Source organism: Saccostrea echinata, unplaced genomic scaffold, assembly GCF_033153115.1.
Source record: "Saccostrea echinata isolate AGI-Se365-2 ecotype Australia unplaced genomic scaffold, CSIRO_AGI_Sech_v1 ptg000012l, whole genome shotgun sequence".
Classification (NCBI taxonomy): Eukaryota; Metazoa; Mollusca; class Bivalvia; order Ostreida; family Ostreidae; genus Saccostrea; species Saccostrea echinata.
The window spans coordinates 14545860-14569398 of record NW_026889761.1 but is presented as its reverse complement, the minus strand read 5'-3'; the positions used below and the strand labels follow the sequence as shown (position 1 = coordinate 14569398).

Below are 23539 nucleotides of genomic sequence, written 5' to 3'. Positions count from 1 at the left end.
TCAAACTTGAACTCATCCGACGGATTGCTCAACACAACAAATAACAAAGTCATAAAATACCAGTATTCATTCAAATTAGCTATCATAAATTGCTATCTTTGCAGTTGGGTGTCATGAAATTAAAAAAAAAAGATTATAATACACACACGATGTAAAATTTCTTGTAAAATTAAAAGAATTTTTTTCATTTTTTTTTTTCATTTGGTAGAAGAGGATTTTTGCGGATGTCATTTTGACAAGCTTGCTTAAAGGTCAAGGTTAAATGGAGGCTTTCAATGTCAAAATCGCTATTTACACGTTTGAATGAAATTAGAGAAAATTTGGAACTGTGATGTTTCTCTAACACAGTTTATCTGTAACCAATAGATAGACAATATTTCAATAATTATTAGCTGTAGTTTTTTAACCCTTTTTTGAGAAATCGCTAATTGATTTATGTTATATCAATATGCTATATATTTTTTAACTAAAAACTTTAAAATATATGCAACTTTCGATGACAAACGGCCTTTTTTAAATTCATATGCTATTAAACGTGAATCTATACATCAAGTTCTACTTTCTCGTGAACTTTTAAATTAACTACTTATTGATTTTATACTATGAATGCCTACCATAAAGAGTTGTGTTTTTAGATTCTCCATTCACATTAGTTTCCGTTTTTAAGGTTATTATTTCCGTTGTTCAAAATATAAGTGATTTAAATTGTCGAGTCACCTATCTAATCAGAACGTTAATAGACATTTGACCAACTGAAATTTAACCTTAAAATCTTAATTTATGGCATAAAAATACTTCTCTAGCTTGACTAGACTCTAAAATGTAAAAAGGACAATCTGTCAATGTATGGATACAAGATAGTTTTCTCTGTGGTTGCAATATGATAAACCATGAAATTTAAACGCAAAATTATTTTTCTATTCCTTTTCTTTTATAGTAGGTAATTTATCTTAAATATTTATTAGTTGGAGAATGTCACTATAAAATACATGTAAATGTATTGTGTCATTTAATACTATTTCTCTCAGAACTAAGTGACTATTAAAGATACTTAGTACTTCAAGAATACGATATTATTTAGATCATTAAAACCATGTCTTATCTACCTTACTTCGGTAGGGGTTTTAGATAAATGTTCGATGGGCATACAGATGGTCTGAGGAGTTGAAAGTAATCATAATCGTTTTCCAAATCATGTGGACAATAGCTTGGGATTCTTTGCCTTTGCTCTTCTGGTTCCGTTTTGTTCTTTGTCAACATGAAAGTGTCCATGTGCATTCAAATGCAGGAAATATAGTTGGATTCGCAAACACCACATCATTTGAATCTGTGAGGTATAATGTTAATACTTTTCTCGGAATTCCATTTGCTGAGCCACCATTAGGAGTCCTTCGATTTGCAAAACCTATCAAAAAAGCACGTTTTACACATGCATTCTCTGCAACAAAGTATGGTCCAGCTTGTCCACAAAAGGCTGAATTCTCCCAGCAATGGATTCCAGGCAAGCCCATGATATCAGAGGACTGCTTAACATTAAACGTTTTTGCTCCAGCCCATGCGCATAATTTAGCTGTTATGGTTTGGTTCCATGGAGGGGCATTTGTAATTGGACAATCTAGTATATACGATGCAAGTACTCTTTCCGGATTTGGGAACGTTGTGGTTGTTACAGCTAACTACAGACTTGGTCCAATAGGGTTTTTAGCCACCGATGATGACACGGCTAAGGGTAATTACGGACTATGGGATCAGCACATGGCTCTCCAGTGGGTCCATGATAATATTGCATCTTTTGGGGGTGATCCTAACCTTGTCACAGTATTTGGAGAATCTGCAGGTGGTGCCAGCTCTTTCTTCCAGGCCATTTATCCATCTAATAAAGGACTTATGAAAAGAATAATCTCTGAAAGTGGAACTGCAATTTGTCCTTGGGCTTATAGTGAAAGAGCAACGGTTGGCAGATATTCTAAATTACTAGGAATGAAATTAAACTGCTCAGTGGCTACAAACGTTAAGCTTGTGAACTGCCTAAGAACAAAACCGTTTGAAGACTTGATCGCAAATGCACAAGTTGGAACTAAAGAAGACGAAATATACCGTCCTGAGTGGACCCCTGTTGTAGATGGAGAATTCGTCAAACAACTTCCGCCAGATGCTTTTCTTTATCCAGAAACTATGTTCTCTGAGGGAAGAGATACTCTCGCTGATCTAGACCTTTTGATAGGAATAAATGATGGAGATGGTGGATTTATAACCATGGTCTCACTTCTTCCATTCGTACAAAGTAAAATTACTCCAAAAAGCCCCGGACTTGACATTGTTAACAACTATGTTACAAATTCTATTCTAACAGATCGTTTTGGTGCGACAGTTGCTTTGCTTGCAGACACAATGTCATTTGTATACACTAAATGGTCAAAGACCACTACAAACAATACCTACTTACAAAAGATGCTTGATATGTCATCCGATTATCAATTTTTCATGCCCGCCAAAATTTCTGCCCGTGCGCATACAAAAGTACAGACATCAGGACGGCATACATACATGTACCTTTTTACACATCGCTCTTCCTACGCACACACTATTCCGTGGGCACCTGGAGCAGGTCACGGAGATGAGCTACCTTACGTTTTTGGTTTTCCAACTAGTATGCAAAAGGGACTTAATTTTAAAGACACTCTTCAATCAGCTGAAGTTTTACTTTCTGAGAAAATCATGACTTACTGGACTAATTTTGCCAAAACAGGGTATGAAGCTTTTCTTGTACGACAATAGAAGAAAGTCTCTAGAGCAAATTTGTCTACTTTGAAAGTTCATGTACATTCCTATTCAAAGAATGCAAGATAAAAATGTGTCATTACCTTCCTCTGTCCACTATGTAAAACCAACAACAACAAAGTTTAAATACTGCTTATCTGTTTCAACAGTGCAAATGATGGTGAATAACGTAGAAATAATTTCGTTTGGTTAAAATTTTGCAATTCCTAAATAACGAAGGAAGAGTCATCTTTCTGTTAAATAGACGCCTCATGTAAAATATTAACCGTTTTATTGTTATTTTTGCGCTTTACTATTATTATTTTTATTATTATACAATTCACAATTCGAAAATAAACAAAATGAAAAAAAATAGTGAAGGTAACCACTTTTTAAGTGTATAATCATAGTGATGGAAAATCGTAGTCGTTGGGATAACCGCGGTTTTCTAAAGTTTATAAATGACATATCTTATGCATATGCATGTAATTATAAAATGAATCTTAAGCGAATACGTCGACATTTTGTAATCAAACTATATTTTTTTCAGGGATCCTAACAAACCTGTTGCTGTTCCATTGATATGGCCAGAATTCGATTTAAATTCAGAATTCTACATGGATCTTAATACCACACTATCAATAAAATCTAAAATGGATGCAACTCGCACAGCATTTTGGACACAGTTTGCACCAAAGGCTCTCAAAGGCATTCATAATTTTTATAGACCAGTCTCTAACTCTCAACAAAGTACAAATACGTTTGATCTCAGCTCTGTAATTGGTTAATTGTTGGATTTTTGTGTTAACTTTGTTTATTGTGCTTCCATGATGTACCACAATTGATTCAAATTTTATTTTAGAACTTGGATGCATTGACATGTTATATTACAAACGTTAAAATCGTATTAAACAAACCATTTGAATGTTGATCCGTATATTTTGTAATAAAAATAAGATACTAATATTTTTATTGATAAAGACTCAGAGAACTCTGTATTATACATTTCATGAATTTTAATGTTTTAATTGCAACGAACAAAGAATGTTACATAAACTACTAAATCTTCTTGTTACAGACTGAGATTATATTTGCAACAAGATATACAAAAAATTATTTCCAGCCTTCAAGGTCATGAAATCCATTGAAATAAAATTTACAAAAAATTCAAGCAAGTTATTTTAAACAACTATCTAATGAAAGGTTTGAAAAGCTATGTTGTGTAATTCTTGTCTCCTTACATATGCAGTATTTACAGGTGTACAAAAGTTGGTATGTACAACAATGTATTAAGAAATCAGAATAGAACAGAAAACTAATTTTACGCCATACCTTCGAGATACGTTTCAAACAAAGTAAGTGGTATACTGGGGTGTCATTTATTTTCGAGGGAATCAAATTTTGAAAAGGATGATGTGCCATGCGGCCCCCGGTAAATTGAGGAAAAATAAAATATCTAAATTTTACTCTAATTTTTGCATCCACTTAATCACTGATATGTGTACCGTCATGGAATACTACTTTACCGAAAATACAAACATAATTTGGAAGATATTTTTCTTTATTTTGAGTAGGGGTACTATCATCCAATTCCCATTGAATTTTGGCCCCGCCCCACTCTTTGAAGCCCTTAAAGTATACGAGCGCAAGTAGGTACATTTTTCTCCTGTGTATGGTCGCTGTATTTCATTGAAATCTACCTATATGTGAAAGGAGAGAATTGTACCTAATTGCGCTCGAATGTTGTGTTTAAAACATTGTAAAATCTGGCTGGTTTTCCCCATTACGAACAGATCTTTCTCTGACGTAAGAATAAATTCATATGCTAATCGAGGCACCGGCATGATTTTCTAACCGACCAATCAGCTAAATGAGTTGTATTACGAGTGAGTACTACAAAAATTCTAAGGAAATTTAAATCTTGGAAAAAAGGCATAAATTTTTTCTTGTTTTCCGATAAACATTTTTTTTTATTCATTTGAGACACAGATTAGACACTAATCTACAATTTCCCTGCTCATAATTACAAACAATATATATATATTTTTTTTTATAAATATACATTGTATAATTTCATAGGTTGTAAAGCGTCGTTGGGCAATTGGCTACACTTATTCCCGAGAATCAGTGAATACAAGTTTCATTGTGAATTTCTCGACCCAAAACGGTAAACACTGAGGTTCCATACGTATTATCATGTGTAAAAAGCCTTTGCTGACCATTAAAGTTTGAAATGTAGTCACTGTAGAGATAATGTGTAAATTGACCTAAACCACGTGTCTGTGATAAAATGTAAACATGTAGTAAACGACAGCATGTTTTGTCGTTCAGTCATCGGATTGGACAATTGTTCTCGGTAAGCAAATATGTGGGAAATAATAACAATAGCCATATAAGGTAGATTCCACGGACATGCATACCCCTCTATTGTACTAAGACCCGCCTATTCTCTTTTCGTAAAAGATCCTCACAAACCAGGCCGAATTTTGCTCTCATGGGGCCTAAAAAATCATAGATAATGAAGTAATCCTCATAATTAAAATATGTTTTAACTAATGAAAATATTCAAAAGGCGTCGTATTTATTCACTTTTGTTTGAAAACTATCAAAATCGTTGTGGAATAAATATAATTCGTCGTAGAAAAAGGGCTGCAGAAAGTAGTTTTGGCACATCATTCTTTGACAAAAACAAACGATTTCGTTGATATGTACATGTGCATCGGACAGCTATCTCGTCCTCTTCTAAGATAAATGTTTGGCACCGTATAAGATTTACATGTAATAATGAAATTGGTCGATCAAGTAATTTTGTGGTCTGGCCTAAGTAAAAGCAACGAACATGTACCGTGGTTTCACCACATCTCGTTGAACACCAATAAGCCAGACCACAAAAATAGGCGACGAACAAACAACAGTTTTAAATCTTGTTGATAAAATGTAGCCGCCCTCGTTACATAATCAACAAAGTTACTATTTTTGCTAAAACCACGAAATTTGGATTTGATCTCCGTGAAAATAAATAAAACCACAGATATTCCTTAGAAATTATATTTCTTAAATTCTTAAAGTTGCAGAATATCCTATCAAATTTATAGTATTAATAGAAAATGTATAAGGTTTTCTACTGAATATTTTTTTTCAATAATAAGTCGAAAATATTTTTGACATGATAATGTGTGAGTAAAAATAAGATTTTTTAATGTTCAACATTTTTTCATAATTTGATTCTAGAATTAGATATTTCTATAGAGTTCATTTAAACCTATGTAGTCCTTTGAGACCAGGGGGGTCGTACCATAAAGGGTATACTTAAGTCTAAGGCCATACTTAAGTAGGATTTAAGTACAGTCTTAAACTTAAGACCGTAACTAGAAACGAGCTAAGATTTGACAATCTTAGCAAAACTTAGGCGGTCGGTAGAGGTGACTTAAGTATGTCTTAACTTTCTTCAACATATATTTAGAGCTATTTAAGGTCGACTTTTTATGTTAAAACATACCTCTATTTATATTATGCATTAAAAAATAATTTTCTTTATTTAATATACTGGTGTAAGAATTTTAGTTTTTCGTCTAGGAAGGGGGGAAGGGGGGTATTCATCACTGATTCCAATATCACTCCCTAAATGACATACATGTAAATGCAAAATATTATTTTTGGGATACGTTTGAAATATAAGTGGGACTTACGTTATAAACACTGTTCATTATAAGTAAATTGTATACAGTAATCATGGATTTGTCTGTTCATTGTGAAAAAATGAGATCTAATAGATTTTAAAAATCGTCGGTGAATTAAAGAATGATGACTAGAAAACTAATAAAGAATGTCAGTAAATTAGATTGATTGAATGTAGAACGCAACAAGCGAGGATTCAAACAGGGTTAACTACCGTACGAGAGAGAGAGAGAGAGAGAGAGAGAGAGAGAGAGAGAGAGAGAGAGAGAGAGTTGTTGATAAATTGGAGATATACGAAAAAATGTTTTCTGAAAACAATTCTTTTCCATCCTTCATTGAATTGTAAATAAGTATACCATAAAACGTCTGCAGTCTCTGCTTGTGATTTTGGGAAGAAAAACTTCAAAATGCCCCTCTTGTTTTGTACTTTTTTAATTAGAGTTTCAATTTCAAGTACATAGACGTTCGGTTATCGTGCCATGTCTGTGAGAATGACAATTTGAAAGCAAGTGAACATTTGTCAAAACGAAAGAATAACAACAAACAGTAAACTGAAAACATCGCAGTCTCGAGAGATAAACAATATTAACGCATTTACAATGAACCACTAGTAACACGTTGTGACCGTGCAATATTTGTTCTCAAATATTCAGAATAATTTAAACAGAATGATACTTTAAATACGAAATCTAATCTAACCTAGATAAAACCTATAGGTGAGGACGTCAACTTTAATATATGTGTAATTAAAAACGTAACTAAATCATTTTTACATATATATAAGATAAGATAATTTTATTTTCCAAATTTGGGCCCAGAAGGTATACAAACTTTTTACAATGAAAAGATAGAAAGTTCTGAATGAAAGGATACATATGCACCTAAAACATACTTATGACCCTACTTAAGTCAAATTCTTAGCAAGCTTTATTTTACGACCCCCAGGTCTTCCAAAAATCCGTTCAGATTTCAATCAGCATAAATTGCGCTCCTTTATTAGTCTAATCTGTTTTTGAATTTGAATGATGCAGAATTTTTTTTAAAAACATATCAAGAAGAAAAAAAAACCCCTTTGTTGTGGCTTCCATTCGGCATTTTGGTATATATCGACAGACGACGTTTAATCAATAAACAATTTCATTTCTCTTCAAATGTCGACTCGATATATCCTACAAAATTTTAAATACGGAATCTGCCACATCCTTTTTCATACTAATCCTTGAGCATTGTTCTGAATATAGAGTTCATACAAACTATGTGATAAACTGGATAACTTCAGCCTTTTCATCTGTCAGCTTTTCATTTTTATTAATATTCCATTATCATAAGCGTTTGTCTCTCAAACGATTCGGTACGCAAGAGCAAATTCTGTACGCGATTAAATATATCTAATTAAAACGTAACTGGATTATTTTTTTTCCCAGTATATGTAAATAAAGTAATAAAAAAAACCTAGGGTTATTCATCATAAATATGGTGAACATAAGTTTGACTTAGTTAAGACCTCGCTTGGTTCATTTTATGTTACATTTTAAGACATACGTAAGTTGTGCTTAGACAGATCCTAAGAGTGCACCTAAAACATACTTATGACCCTACTTAGGTCAAAAACTTAACAAGCTTTATGTTATGAGCCCCTGTTCTCTATTGTTTTGTTTTCTCCTGGTTCCGATTTGTATTGTTTATATGGTTTATGAACATTGTTTGCAATCTTTACATTTTCCTTTCGTGTAATCTCATTAATGAAATAAGGTACGAGCTGATAAGTATTTTTGTAATCTTTCTATAATGAATTTGATATAAGTCTTCACGAGAGCATCTATATTTACATCATTCATTGAAGCAAACAATATCAATGCTAACAAGTCCAAAGCTTTGCATGATCTTCCTACGCAAGCGTCTGAGCGCCATGTAGTGTTTTTTGCCAACTTTAAAGTTGGTCTTCCAAACATTAAAGTGGGCTTTTTCAACTTTAATCTTGGCTTTTCCAACTTTGATTTGAGCTTTTCTAACCTTTTCCTTAACCTTTTTTCTTTATTTTATATTACTATCAACTTCATTAAGGGAAAATCAGTACAGGGAAACAAATTAGTAAGCAATTAAACTGTTCAATTATTTTTTTTACTTTGGCCCTATGACCTTACATACAACTTTAAAAACCTTTATATTTCTCTTGGTTTATCTTATATAGTTTTATTGAGGATAACTTAATACAACTCCGTAAATATGTGATTCATATTCGTAAACTTGTGATTCATATTTGTAATCTTGTGAATTATATGCGAAATCTGGTTTATATGTGAAACGTTGATATTTATAATTTAAAAAATGTTATTTTTCTGCACAAAGTGGTGGTACACATTTGATAATCTTCTGATTTATATACGATTTATGGCAAAAAATTGTTATTCATATTCGAAAACTTAATATTTATGTGTATCAAAAAGTGATTTACATCCGATAACTTCCGATTTATATACGAAAAGTTGATATTCATATCCAAAAATTCATTATGGATATGCAAAATCTTGTGATTCATTTTGTATTAGCATTATGATTTATATGCGATGATCTTTTGATTTACCGGTATATACGACATCTTGTCATTTATATTCGAAATTATTTGAAACTTGTTCATTTAAGTACGAACATAATGATTCATATTTGGTAATTTAGTAATATATATGCAATAATCTTATGGTTTCTATGTGATACCTTTTTTTTATGCGATATAACATCATTAGGTTATCGAATATTAATCACAAGTTTTGCATAGAAATAACATTCTTTCGAAATACGAATATCAACTCTTTGCATATAAATCACAATATTATCGTATATAATTCACAGGAATATGAAATGTGAATTAAAAAATCACTGAATATGAATCACAAGCTTGTGTGCATACTTACGAAATATAAATTTTTCGTATATTAATCGCAAGTATTCGCATATAAATTGCAAGTTTACGAAAATGAATAGCAATTATCAAATATAGATCAATATTTAGAATATGAATCACAAGTTTACGATTATGAATAACAAGTTTTCCAAAATGAATAACAAGAGTTTACATATAAAAGAAAGTAATCTAAAACAGAGGCGGGTGTTCGGCAGGGGATGCTCACTCCTCCATGGCACCTGATCCAACCTCTGATGTTTTAGAGGTCCGTGTTTGCTCTGCTCGTAAATTTGTATTATTTAATGGACTTTTAAGCTTGAATACTGTCCTTACATTTCATTATTTGGGTATCATAAAATACATAAAATAGTATAGAGGAAGTGCCTGTGTAAGATATCTCATTATATTCCATACATTGACATGTACTTTAAGTATATATTATAACAGATAGAAATATTATCTATATCATCAATTTAAGATGAAGGGTTTGAAAACTTGCATTAATTATTATATAAAATGTTATATAAATTGTAAAGGTATGGTTTAAATGAATATTTTATGTGTTTAAATTGTGATTACTTAGAGTTATAAATGAATGGATTTGCCCATATATTATTTGTATTTTAGGATTTGAAATTAAAAATATCTCATATATAAATTTGAAATGGAAATTTTGTTACAAATCAATTTCATCTCTATGGAAATGAAAAGAGCCTAACCCTATACTACCTTGAATAATACTGCAAGGGTTGGTCACAAGGGTTGGAGGATTGTGCTTAATGAAATCTTTATATAAGTCGTTCTGCTGAAACAATTTCATTGTCAATTAAAATAAAAAGAAATCATTTAGATTATTTCAAATGTGTGTGTGTGTGTGTGTGTGTGTGTGTGTGTGTGTGTGTTTATTGGGGGGGGGGGTCATCTGCCATGGAGTGGACCCAATATTCCGACAAAAGAGTCAAATATACATTGTACATTTGAAAACAAAGTTGTAAGCTAAAATTAAAGATGGAATTGCCACGCTGTAAATTTTAAAATTACCACATTGCTGTAAACTTCGTATTTACTGCCACCAGGTAAATTCAAAATTTACATGACAAAATGTTGTCCATTAAATATACCAAGATAAATGTGGGAGAGTGTCAGAATTGATTAACCACGTCCATATTAGACCTTCCTTCATTCTATGTAATCTTAAGTTTGTCGAAGTGGGACATACATACCTAGATTAAAGATGGTACAAAATATCGTCAATATACGGTGATTCTTATCATTGTTAGGAGCTTTTGATATTTGATTTGTCACGCTGTGTCCTCGGATACAAACTTAGACTCTCGCTATCTTCTACTGGACTACAAGAAAGATGGCAGGTTTTTTGATAGTTCTTTTGGCCCTTGTGACTGGATCTCTTGCTTCGCACCCCTTTTCGTACAGGGACTGTAGTAAGTTACTGTATACATATATTCTTTTTATTTAGTGCATATTTCCTTGTTGCATTGAGAGCATTCCACAAACTTGTGAACTGAACAGTCAAAGTAATGTTTATTTCTGACCGCCTTTATTTCTAAATTTTGTCTGACAAATGAGAACAATAAGGTCGCGCCCATTCCCTAACAGAGATAAAAATACAAACAATGCCATTTTCCCAAAATTCATAAATAACACTTTAATCTAGACTGTTCACGTTGTTCGTGGTATATTTTGTATTTCTTCAAATTGTAAGAGTTCCTTGCTTGTAAAGCATATATTTTTTAAGGAAATGAGCAGATTTAATTTACGGAAAGAAAAACAAGATTCTGTTGAAGTTAATACAGTTGATGTCCTAAATAAGCTAACTTTTCAAAAGAGATGTAAGTTTAAAATCCGTAATCTAGAGAATTCTAGATGTGATTCTACATAATAAATTACGCAGATTCCTTTCTTTACTAGATAAAAGGCATATTATCCTTGATTTAATATTTCCATTATTTGTTTTTATCTCAGGTCACTGTTATTAAAAGTAGTGTTGTTTTGTTTTTATTAGAAATAAGACAAACATGACAAAGACCAGATGATTAAGAATTTTCATTTAAAGTTCCATATTAACATTTGGAATTTTGTATATGCAGAGTAAATCTGAAACTCGGGAAAGAATTCCCGATAAGAAGTCTTTGAAAATAAACTTTCCCCATGCATTGAATTAAAATCTCATTTAATATGAATAAACGAAGTGAAAAAATCTTCATATCGTATAGAAATATTGTATTCATGGCGAGATTGAGTAAATCTTAGCTAGAACGTCCTATACTAAATAATATTGAACACTTTTTCAATACCGTTTATTTCATCCTTCGTAAGCCTCCCATCATATATATACAGGGTTCTCCATCAACTGAAATTTAACTGTGTTGCAGACTTTTCGTGAACCACTAATATTCGCGGCATTTTCGCGATCAAATTCGCAACTGAACCACTGATCATTATAATTACAAAAACATATATGCAATTTTTTAATCACTTATTCGTTACACAAATGATATGGTCATGCATATTAATCAAAACAATAAATTAATGGATATCTAAAACTATTAGAATGTTTCCATATAATAATGTACATTCAGTGTACTACAGGTATAAGACAAACCAACTGTAACCCCCCCCCCCCTCCCCAACACACATACCACAACTTAAAAAATATACGTACGATTTTTTGAAATAAACAAGCATTCTGAGATTATTGCATTAGCAATACTAGTTCCCTTACCGGCAAGTGTAATCTGGTTCCCGTTAAGAATTGAAAATGCCATAATTCCGTCAAAAATCAATGAAGCGGAACGAAATGCAAACTTGATCTATAAATCATCAAGCAAAAAACACATACCAAAAATCAGCTCAATATCTTCAAGCGTCTAGAAAAAAATCGGAAAACCCTAAAAAATTGAAAAGGTCTTAATTCCGTCAAAAATCATTGAAGCGGAACAAAATGCAAACTTGATCTGTAACTCATCAAGATACACTCACATACCAAAAATCAGCTCAATATCTGCAAGCGTTTAGAAGAAGAGTGTTGAAAACCAAGTGGGACAGACTGACAGACAGACAAGGTGACAGACGGACAGACTCAGAGGAAACCTAGGGTCCCCTCCGGTTTCACCGGTAGGGGACTAAAAAAAACTTGCATAATATACTTGTATCACTATCTACAAGTTGTACGAATATATTAAACCTTGATATTTTTGTGTATATAACTTCATGTTTTACACATGCTCTGGAGAGCAGAAAAAATTCTGGTCGATACAATCGATCTACAGTAAATCTGCCGTGATTTTTTTCAGTTGATCGAATTACAGAGTTAAAAAAAAACTTATATTATAGTAAAATACTTCTAGGGGGTGCCTTTTAATTCTTCAACAATACATTTACATCAATGAAATGATTACGGTATGATGTGTGACTCACAGTGCCAACATGATTCTAGAGACGTGGTTCTGAAGCTTAAAGACATATATTTATAATATTTTTTTAAATTTTGAAATCATATTTAAAAATGCAACTAGCAATTATACGGTTTGGAAGTGTGAAAACAAATTATTTGTCTTTGTTCCTTCATGCGTAAAGTCCAGCGAGGGTTCAGGCCTACGAGATAATTGATTATGCAAGTTGAAGCAAGACAAAGTGCCATAAAAAGGAGATAATTAAGTGCTCTGTCTTAAAAAATGATAGACGGTAGATTTGCTTGATCAAAGTTTAAGTCAGAGAGAATTTATGTTCTGATTTTCTTATTTTCACACGAAAATTTGAATCGTTACTGTGTCGGGGAAAATTTTTACTGAACTGCACTGAATTTATTTTAATCTCTTCACAGTTTTACAATTGTATACAGAGATAAAAATGTAAACAATGATGACAAATAAAAACAAATTTTATGCGTGAATATGAGGATAGACAAATGGTGCAATTAAAGATATAAGATCTTTACTAATTCGGGGAGCACGTTTTAGTAATTAGTCCCCTACCGGTGAAACCGGTGGGGACTATAGGTTTCCTCCGAGTCTGTCTTTCTGGCTGTCTGTCCGTCCGTCTAGCTGTCCCTCTGTCTGTCTGTCAATCTGTCTCACTTGGTTTTCCGCACTTTTTTCCTAAAAGCTTGCAGATATTGAGCTGATTTTTGGTATGTGAGTGTAGTTACAGCTCAAGTTTGCATTTCGTTCCGCTTCAATGATATTTGACGGAATTACGACCTTTTCAATTTTTCAGGGTTTTCTGCATTGTTTTTCTAAACGCTTGCAGATTTTGTGGTGATTTTTGAGTATGTGACTTTACCTTGATTAGTTATATATCAAGTTTGCATTTCGTTTCGGTTCAATGATTTTTGACGGAATTATGGCATATTCAATTTTTAAGGGGAAGCATGCTTGTTTTTGTAATAAATGTACAAGGTTTTCTTAATAAAGGATTGTTTTTCTGAATTCAGTATTTCTCTGAATGTATATGTATTTTTAAATCGTAATTGTTTTTGCGATAAACATTTATTTCTCTCGTGTATCACTGACGTACAGTTTAAAATGTAATGGAATTCATCGCCTATTTCATTTAAATGACAATTTTTTAGTCCCCTACCGGTGAAACCGGAGGGGGCTATAGGTTTCCTCTGAGTCTGTCCGTCCGTCCGTCCGTCCGTCCGTCTAGCTGTCTGTCTGTCCGTCTGTCTAGTTGTCCCTCTGTCTGTCTGTCTGTCAGTCTGTCCCACTTGATTTTCCGCACTTTTTTCCTAAACGCTTGCAGATATTTAGCTGATTTTTGGTATGTGAGTGTAGTTACAGCTCAAGTTTGCATTTCGTTCCGCTTCAATGATTTTTGACGGAATTACGACCTTTTCAGTTTTTCAGGGATTTCTACATTGTTTTTCTAAACGCTTGCAGATTTTTGTGGTGATTTTTGAGTATGTGACTTTACCTTGATTAGTTATATATCAAGTTTGTATTTCGTTTCGCTTCAATGATTTTTGACGGAATTATGGCATTTTCAATTTTTAACGGGAAGCATGCTTGTTTTTGTAATAAATGTACAAAGTTTTCTTAAAAAGGATTGTTTTTCTGAATTCAGTATTTCTCTGAATGTATATGTATTTTTAAATCGTAATTGTTTTTGCGATAAACATTTATTTCTCTCGTGTATCACTGACGTACAGTTTAATATGAAATGGAATTCATCGCCTATTTCATTTAAATGACAATTTTTTAGTCCCCTACCGGTGAAACCGGGGGGGACTATAGGTTTCCTCTGAGTCTGTCCGTCCGTCCGTCCATCCGTCTAGCTGTCTGTCTGTCCGTCTGTCTAGTTGTCCCTCTGTCTGTCTGTCTGTCAGTCTGTCCCACTTGATTTTCCGCAATTTTTTTTCTAAACGCTTGCAGATATTTGAGCTGATTTTTGAGTATGTGACTTTACCTTCATGAGTTACAGATCAAGTTTGCATTTTGTTCTGCTTCATTGATTTTTGGCGGAATAATGGCATTTTCAATTTTTTACGGGAACCAGATTACACTTGCCGGTAGGGGACTAGTATTGCTAATGCAATACTCTCAGAATGCTTGTTTTACATAGTCTCTTTTCTCTTGGTTCTTTTGGCCAGCGTCCACTTTCAATCGGTAAATAATGATTACAAGTAAGAAATTTGCAGAAATTAATTGTATCTTTTCGGGATAGAATATCCAAGTATTTTCAAATTTTAGTTCGATCGTCTTTGTTCGTCTTTTCGGGGCCGACACAGTAAAACAGCTCATGGGGAACCCTGACATAATTTTTAATCATAAAGAAATTACTCAATAACGTTAACTGTATGCTTTAAAAATAACATAAATATTATAGATAAAACAAGTCCCCCTCCATTGTAAGCTCATTGGACACTTCTTTAAAAGAATGCTGAATTATTATACACAATGTCTGCCGAAAAAAATCTGATCTATTACCAACAGTACTACCAATATTAATATATATTCATCAGTAGTTTTTGACTGGAAATTTTAGAATGTACATATTCTAGATCTTCTCTCTATATTTTTTTAGACCATAGTCCAAATAAGATCATTCATGTGACCTCTGCCCATTTGAATCCATTCCCTGTTGTCGTTCCCGGGGACTTAACCGGAGACATCGTTATCCAGGCTCCTCGGCTGGTGCAGGGTAACCATTACAAGCTTGACGTCCATATACAGAAACACGCCCTGTTCTGGATTACTGTTCCATGTCTCTCAGGCGTCGGAAGCTGGTACGTAGTTGAAGTGTTGTATATTGTCACTGAATTGTAGAAATATATTTATTTGAGAAGTACGATGCCATAATCATTATCAATGACGAATTTGATATCTGACCTAAACGTAAGCATTGGTCTTAATTTGAGATAAAACTCTGACATTGACCCTCACATTTGTCAAAAATAATATCGCCCCCTTGTGCAAGTTCAAAATGTTAGGCGTATAATAAATGTATGAAATAATATCATTTTTGCGTTTAATTCATTGTAGCTCGTATGATCTCTGTAATCTGTTGTCAACGTTTAATGCTACACAATGTCCTCCACAACTAAGAGCACAGAATCTTCCTTGTCATTGTCCATTTCAACCTGGAACCTACACTATGACTCCAGCTGTCTTCAAAATACCAGAAATGAGTGGATTGTGGTCATGGTTAGCTTCTGTAAGTTCTGATAGATAGAAACATTTACATACATATTTGTATAATAAGAAGTTGCGCATATCATATAGCCACATGCTTAATCATGACGTTAAGTATGAATATATATATAACCCCTGTACAAAAATTTAAAAAATCAATATGTCATTAATCAAAGTAACAGATACCTTAGAGATTAATTTGCAAAGTTTAGGCTGTCAGTTGAAATTTAGGTATAAAATACATGAATCAAATGTAATCATTTGATGTAAAGTTTGTTATAAATATGATATTTTAAAATGATTTTGTTAGTTATATAGACCTCAGTCTTATGCATGTGTTTTACATATTGTTAATAATACATTCTAAACTTTATGAAAGATAAGGCCCCAAGACCATAAACTGAGAACAGACTTAAGTCAAAATTTCAAATCAATATAACTTCTGAAATAATTTTGATGATGAAACAAAAGTTTCATCATATGTTTGAATTTGAATATATTACAAACCAGCAAATGTTTAAGCTCATATGTTAAATAAAACTCAAGATATTCAAAATCAAAATTTTGATTTAAGTCTGTTCTCAGTTTATTTTACACGGAGAAAATGGGTATTTAAAGTATTTAAAGTATTCAACCTTTCATACTGAAAATAAAATGAGAACTCTTTATTCGGATATGTTTGTTCCAGGGAGACTATAGAGTGGACGCTAAGATTACAGACACACAGACAGGGGAGGAGGTAGCCTGTTATCACGTGGAGGTCTCGGCCACCCAGCCTCCTTGCAGTGGATTTCTCTGCAGCATCTTTGGTTAGGGCAATGGAAATTTAAAAAAAAAAATAGATAAAATACTGATTGATTGTTTTTGTTGTTGTTCGTGTGAGGGTGTGTATTATAAAAATATGACTTATTCTTTCACTTGTTATTTCTTAATCTTTTGGAACCCATTCTAAGAAGCACTGAAAGTCCGTTTAACAGAGTGACATACAAAGAACATTATTCGTTAATAACGAAATAAAAAAACTGGATCTTTATTTACACCTGCTTTCATTAGTTAAACAATTTTGAGACTTCAGGCTCGTTAACTTTGAAGATTTTCACAAATGCAGTAAACGTGGAAATGTTTGCTTGGGGAAAATTACTGCAAATTTTGCGAAGAGTAAATTTTCACAAAAATTATCACTACGCGAACGGTTTCAAGGCATCATACTAAACAAAGTTTGAAAATTCTTTAATTTCCCCGAAAATAACCCTTGCGCGAACACTTTACCCCGTAAAAATATCAACGTTTACAGTATTTATTTTTAAAAACTTATAAATGCACATGCCAATTCTATTTGCAATGATGCTGTAATTTATGGTAGTGCGTGGTTCATCTGTTAAAAAGAATAAGATGCGAAAATTTCCACTAAACCGTTGTCTACTGTTTCCATTCGACGAACTATGAACTTTATAACAATTGTTTTCATGATTGAATTAACAGATTTTGTTCAAGTATCATGACTCTGTTCATTTAATATCAGGTCAAATATTTATGTGGTATTCTGGAGTGTACCAAAGGAAATATGACACCTTGCTATGAATAATTACCTAGATAAAATATGACGATAAAAACAGTGATCATTCTCAAAGTCCATTAAAACAATACATTTTATAGGTAGAGACAACACGGCGACCTCTGAAAACAGAGGTGATATCAGGTACTATGGAGGAGTAAGCATCCCCTGTCTGCTGGTCACATCCCTCAGACTCTGTGGTGTCCTTGATTTTGAGTTCAATGACATATACTGAATCAACGTAGGAATGAAAATGAATATTGTAAATTGATAGAATGTCGTCGATATATCCGATTGTCGAATTGAAAGCCACATCAAGAATCTTCTTCTTTTCATGTAGAAGTTTTTAAATAAATATACTTCATATGAATACAAAAACAGGTGCGCTAATAACGGGGCAGAGTAATAAATCCATGAAATTCCAATACAATGTTGGAAGACCTGGTCTCTGAAAACTACATGGTATTGTGAATGAGAAAGTCAAGCATCTTTTTAATATCAACATTGGAGTATTTGTGAGTAGAATCCGAATATTGTTATAGCAAATTAAGTTTACAGATGATCAATGACAAGGTATGCAAGTTTATGATTTCCATTATTAATTCCATGTCTATGATGTCAAAATGTCTAGGCTTTAATTCAACTACTTCTCGAATATGTCGTTGTACTGTAATCATGATGTTTCTCCTTCACTGTTGATAATATTTTCTTGGAGAATAAGGAAACAGGCTTGGAAGAACATTTACTAGAACCCGCTATAACTTCAAAAATGTTTTTCTTATCAAAACTTATGTATATGCAGCATTTATACACTGGATAAAAAAAGAAAAGACTTTTGTTTTTGAAAAAAAAGGTTACTTCATACGAAGATTATCCATGTACAGTATTACCAAATAACGCTGCGTTAATACAATATTTACAATTAATAAAACGGTGGCAAAAAAATCTTAATTTATTTCTGATGTTGTGATTTGATAGACAACTTTTTTATCATACAAATCTTGTATTGCATTGCCGTAAGTACATGCTTCATCTGATGGCGTCATGATGATGTTAGTTCCTGAGGAGTTTAGATGAACGTTACCAATTATTGTCTTCAAATGAATTCATCTCGTGAATTTCATCCACTAACACTGCATATGAATATAGTTACACTTCACTGCACATGACACCAGTGATAGTGTATAATATATTAGAGTACTTGATTTGTCAGTTCACTTACTTATGTAACAGCTAAGTTTATAGCTTTCACAAAATAAAAATAATTTTATGGCCATTAATTACGCGTGTATTTGGATATATAGCTTGGATAAATAAACACTTTATTTACTGCATAATATACCGGTAAGCTAGCGTAAAAGTTTTTATTGTTGTTTGGATGGAAGGACACTACAACACTACTTAACTGGGACTCAACATAATTAATCTGGGATGCATCAAATTTATCTGCGATTCAACCATCTCAAAAACCTTGTGTCCTAGGACTCAAGTAAACAAGTTAGTGAAAACCCTGCTTCATGAACGATATACGTATCTAAAATTTTGAACTTGTGTATATTAAAACATTTATCAGCATAATTTGTTCAACGTATATGCTGTTGCAGTGTAAATTCTCAGTTTTCAGTGTGACTTATATTTGGGAAGGGGTATTACGGTTCTTTTTATGTAAGTTTTCAGTAAAGTCATATACCATACATTATATGATTTCTAACATTTCAGAATATTGAATATATATATTATAATTTCATGTAAATTAGTTGAATCTGATTCGTCGAGGAACATTTCTTTAAAAAACACTATAACCCGCTGAATGATGAAGCCACGCCCTCCAGCGTAGCAACAGTCAACATTGCTTGACGACGGGTGATATTCCAAAAAATAGTGACTGCGCAGAATTTATGCGCGCACGGTTCACTGTTATATTTATTTGTATAAAACATTCAGTATAATATAATAAATATTGCATGTATTTGAGTGTAACATTGAAAATTTTCACCCCTCGAAAACCAATGTCAACGTTCCTACTTTACATTGCTATCACTAGAAAATATATAGATTGTGAATATAATTCTTAACAATGTTTATCTTTTTACACTTACAATTTTCAGTAACTCTAAAAGCATGTTCTTAACTGAAATAATTTTTTATATATATATAAAGTTTATATATATATATATATATATATATATATATATATATATATATATATATATATATATATATATATATATATATATATATATATATATATATATATATATATATATATATATATATATAATATTATATTATATTATATTATATTATATTATATTATATTATATTATATTATATTATCTGCTAAAATGTACATGAACGCTAATCACAATGCACAGGCTTAGTTTTGGAATTACCTCCCGTTTTTATGAAACGTCGCTTGGTGCTATTTTAGAATGGGACATGTGGAGAAGTAAACAATTGAAGGAAATCTGCGAAAAATGGAGTGTAGAAAGAACAGAATAGAGAAAGCAAAATTACAGTTGTGTCATATTTATGCCCGTAGTTATATTAACTTATATATATAAAAGCTTAGACAATGTTAAGATGTCGGTTTTCGTTCGTCTGTACGTTTGTGTGTCTGTAAACTTTGTTTAAATACAACTTCTTCACCAGTTTTGGTCCTATTTAAATAAAACAAGTCATACAACATGTAACATCAATTCTGTACATCAGTTTTTGAATAAAATTCGACGAGCATTGTTGCCATGGTTACTTATCTAAAATTAAAAAAAATCTATGAAATTCTTTTAAAATGCTCATACAGTTTTGGTTCGTTTTAATAAAATTTGGAATATTTACAAAGTAAGATACATAATCCTTATTATTGTTTATTTATTCTATTTTTGTTTTCTTTCTACCTTTGCTTAGATAGTCTAACACGGCCTCCTGCTTTCGATCACATTTCGCTTTCGTGCAAATTCCTTCATGGTTAAATTTTCAAATGTGGAAAACCCTGTGCCTTCTCATCTTTCAATCATGTATGTAGAAATGTACCATACTGGTACCTTTATCGGATTCCTAAACTTCATAAAAATTCTTGCAAAGATCCATAGCGGGTTCCAGTAAATCCTCTACCAAGCCTCTTTCATTAATCCTCACTAAAAAATTTACTGTAATGGAGGAGAAACTTCAGGAGTACTGTACAACAGTATATTTGAGAAGTGGTGTAAATCAGATGTGGATACTTAAAAACTCCAAGGAACTTTAAGAAAATTTGAAATCACAAATTTTTATTAAAATCAATAAAATCAAAACGTACGACTTTTCAACACTTTATACAACTATTCCCCATGATAAATTAAAGTCCAGACTTTTTGACATCATAAACAGCTGCTTTTTCAATAAAAATGGAACTCATAAATATACTTACCTTTTCACTGGTCATTTGTAAAATCATTTTTTTAAGCATTATTATACACACAAGTACTCTGATATTGATATCAGAAAGATGCTTGAGTTTCTGATTGACAATATCTAGGTAGTTTTTGCAGATCAGGTTTTCCAACAATCTGTTGGAATTCCCATGGGTACCAATTGCTCCCCGTTATTAGCAGTCCTATTTTTTGTATTAATTTGAAGCAGCATTTATTCAAAATCTTCTACATGAAAAGAAGAAATACTTGTTATGGGCCATCTTCGCTAGCCAAGGGTTTCTGATACGCTACTCTCCTCATAAGCCCTTGGCATACGGTGTTAAAAAAGTTGGGATTTTTTTCTCAAGTTGTGAGAAATGCGAAGATGGTTGTGGGCTTCAACTCGACATTTCGATATATCGACGAAGTATTATCAATTAACAGTAGTTACTTCCATTCATATGTCGACTCGATATATCCCAGGAGCTTGAGATAAAAGATACCACAGAGTCTGACACATTTGTTTCATATTTAAATATATTACTAGAAAAAGACGTTAATGGTAGCCTAACAACAAAGCACTATGATAAACATGATGACTTCAACTTTTCAATCGACAACTTCCCTTACTCAAGTAGCAATATACCCTTATCACCTGCATAAGGAGTTTATGTCTCTCAGTTGATTGGGTACGCAAATGCTCTACGTATGAACAATTTCTAAAACGATACAAGTTATTGACAAACAAGTTGATGAAACAAGGATTTCAACCGTCTCGTTTGAAGTCATAATTTCGCAATTTTTATGGTCGATACAATACCTTGTCAGCACCAACAACCTATCATTGATACTTGTTGCTAGGCCATTATTTATACACTGAACTGTCTACAATCTAATTAAAATTAGATGTTCCGAATCCGCAACCGCTTCTCAAACATCGAACAACATCCCATTCGGGGTCACGTAAGAGCGACCTTTCGATTATGAATAAACATTAAAAATTTGGCCAATCAAATTCAACCTTCTGTATTCAATTCTAAAATTAGTTCCACGGCTACATCTCTATATTATTGATGCTCAGTAGACTGTCTTCCGTTGAATTAAAGTAATTTGGTATAAATTGAACGTATAGTCCGCCAATCTGGCATTCTTACCTGAATAACGCAAACTAAAATGCACAAACTACTATATATCCCGCACGTCACATTCATATATAACACATGCATATTTTGTTTACTACGAAACCCCTCGGGCGTTTAGGTTTGGCTGTAAAAAAAAGAAACGCATCCGAACTATAAGCCAAGATTTCGACGACGGCGATTTCATTGGGTAATCGAAAGGTCGCTCTGACGTGACCCCAAATGGAATGTTGTTAGATGTTTGAGAAGCGGTAGCAGATTCGGAACATTTAATTTTAATTAGATTGAACTGTCTATGGATTTTTCCGATCATGACAAGGAGCATACGGCAGGTGTGACCGGTCGGCAGGGGATGCTCACTCCACCATGGCACCTGACCCCACCTCTAAATTTTGAGGTCCGTGTTTGCTCTGCTCCAAATTTGTATTGTTTCATTGGACTTTCGAGATTGAATACTGTTCGTTATCTTCATATTCCATGTGTTTTTGAATCAAAAATATTTTTATAACACAAAGTATGCATAATTATATGAACGAACTTTGACTTAAATAAATTTTAAAAATAAGCATCAAGCTAAGAAGGGTTTACCGGATTAATAGCCATAAAGCTTTCAATTTACAACTGGAAAATACATGTACTTAAACAAAACAACTTTTTTATAATAATGTGGAAAAACAGGAAATGTACAACAAGAATCTGTACCTGAAAGCCGTATAAACTAATCGTATTTCAAAATTTTTGTAACAAAAATACAAAAAATAATAATAATGTCTTAAAGATGAATAATCAATACCTAGAAAATATTTTAACAAAAACCACTTAAAATGTGGAAAATGATAAAAAAAAAATCAATTAAAAAAGCAGTAACTGAAAGTCATATACGCGTATCGTTTTAAATTTTTCAAACTTTTTTGTACCAAAAGGCAATAAAGTAATTATCATGTCTAAAGATGAGCAAATGAATGCTACAACTACAAAAACAATAACATTCTTAGAAAACACTTTTAACACTTAAAATTAAATACAGCTTACCTCGTTCAAATTTAGGGTAATTCACATCCACACGGGGTTAAGTTTACACACATCCATATTGGATTGAATATTGTGGATTACGATGATGTGTATTACCGGTATTATAAAGAATATAGACTGGTTCTTATTCAATTGTGATACACAGTAACTGACCAAAAGTATTCCTCTTTAACGTCAAAGTGGCGGCGATTTCTTAACGGTACATTCACTAATCGTTAAAAAATGTTAATTTTCCACTATCAATTTAAATCGTATCAATCAAATATTTAAAAAAAAAAATTAAGATTGTGTTTTGCAACCAACTGTATGAGGGCAGTATTTGTTTTTAAATTAAACGATACCACCTCCTGAAATATTCATATACTAGTACTTTGAAAATAATAACCATTTTTTAAAGGCTATGTTGAATCATTATAGTTCTTTAACTT

The 23539-nt window shown here is 32.4% G+C and overlaps 2 protein-coding genes across 2 annotated transcripts; both read left to right on the top strand.

Annotated features, from left to right (window-relative positions):
- Window positions 1–1194: 1194 nt before the first annotated feature.
- On the top strand, window positions 1195–3548 carry LOC133185048 (acetylcholinesterase-like). Its single transcript, XM_061320112.1, has 2 exons — window positions 1195–2750; window positions 3311–3548. The coding sequence occupies exons 1-2, from the start codon at window positions 1195–1197 to the stop codon at window positions 3546–3548; spliced, it is 1794 nt and encodes a 597-aa protein (XP_061176096.1).
- A 7075-nt stretch (window positions 3549–10623) lies between these two features.
- On the top strand, window positions 10624–16818 carry LOC133185995 (ganglioside GM2 activator-like). Its single transcript, XM_061321277.1, has 4 exons — window positions 10624–10782; window positions 15386–15587; window positions 15844–16015; window positions 16682–16818. The coding sequence occupies exons 1-4, from the start codon at window positions 10704–10706 to the stop codon at window positions 16805–16807; spliced, it is 579 nt and encodes a 192-aa protein (XP_061177261.1). The 5' UTR covers window positions 10624–10703; the 3' UTR covers window positions 16808–16818.
- Window positions 16819–23539: the final 6721 nt, after the last annotated feature.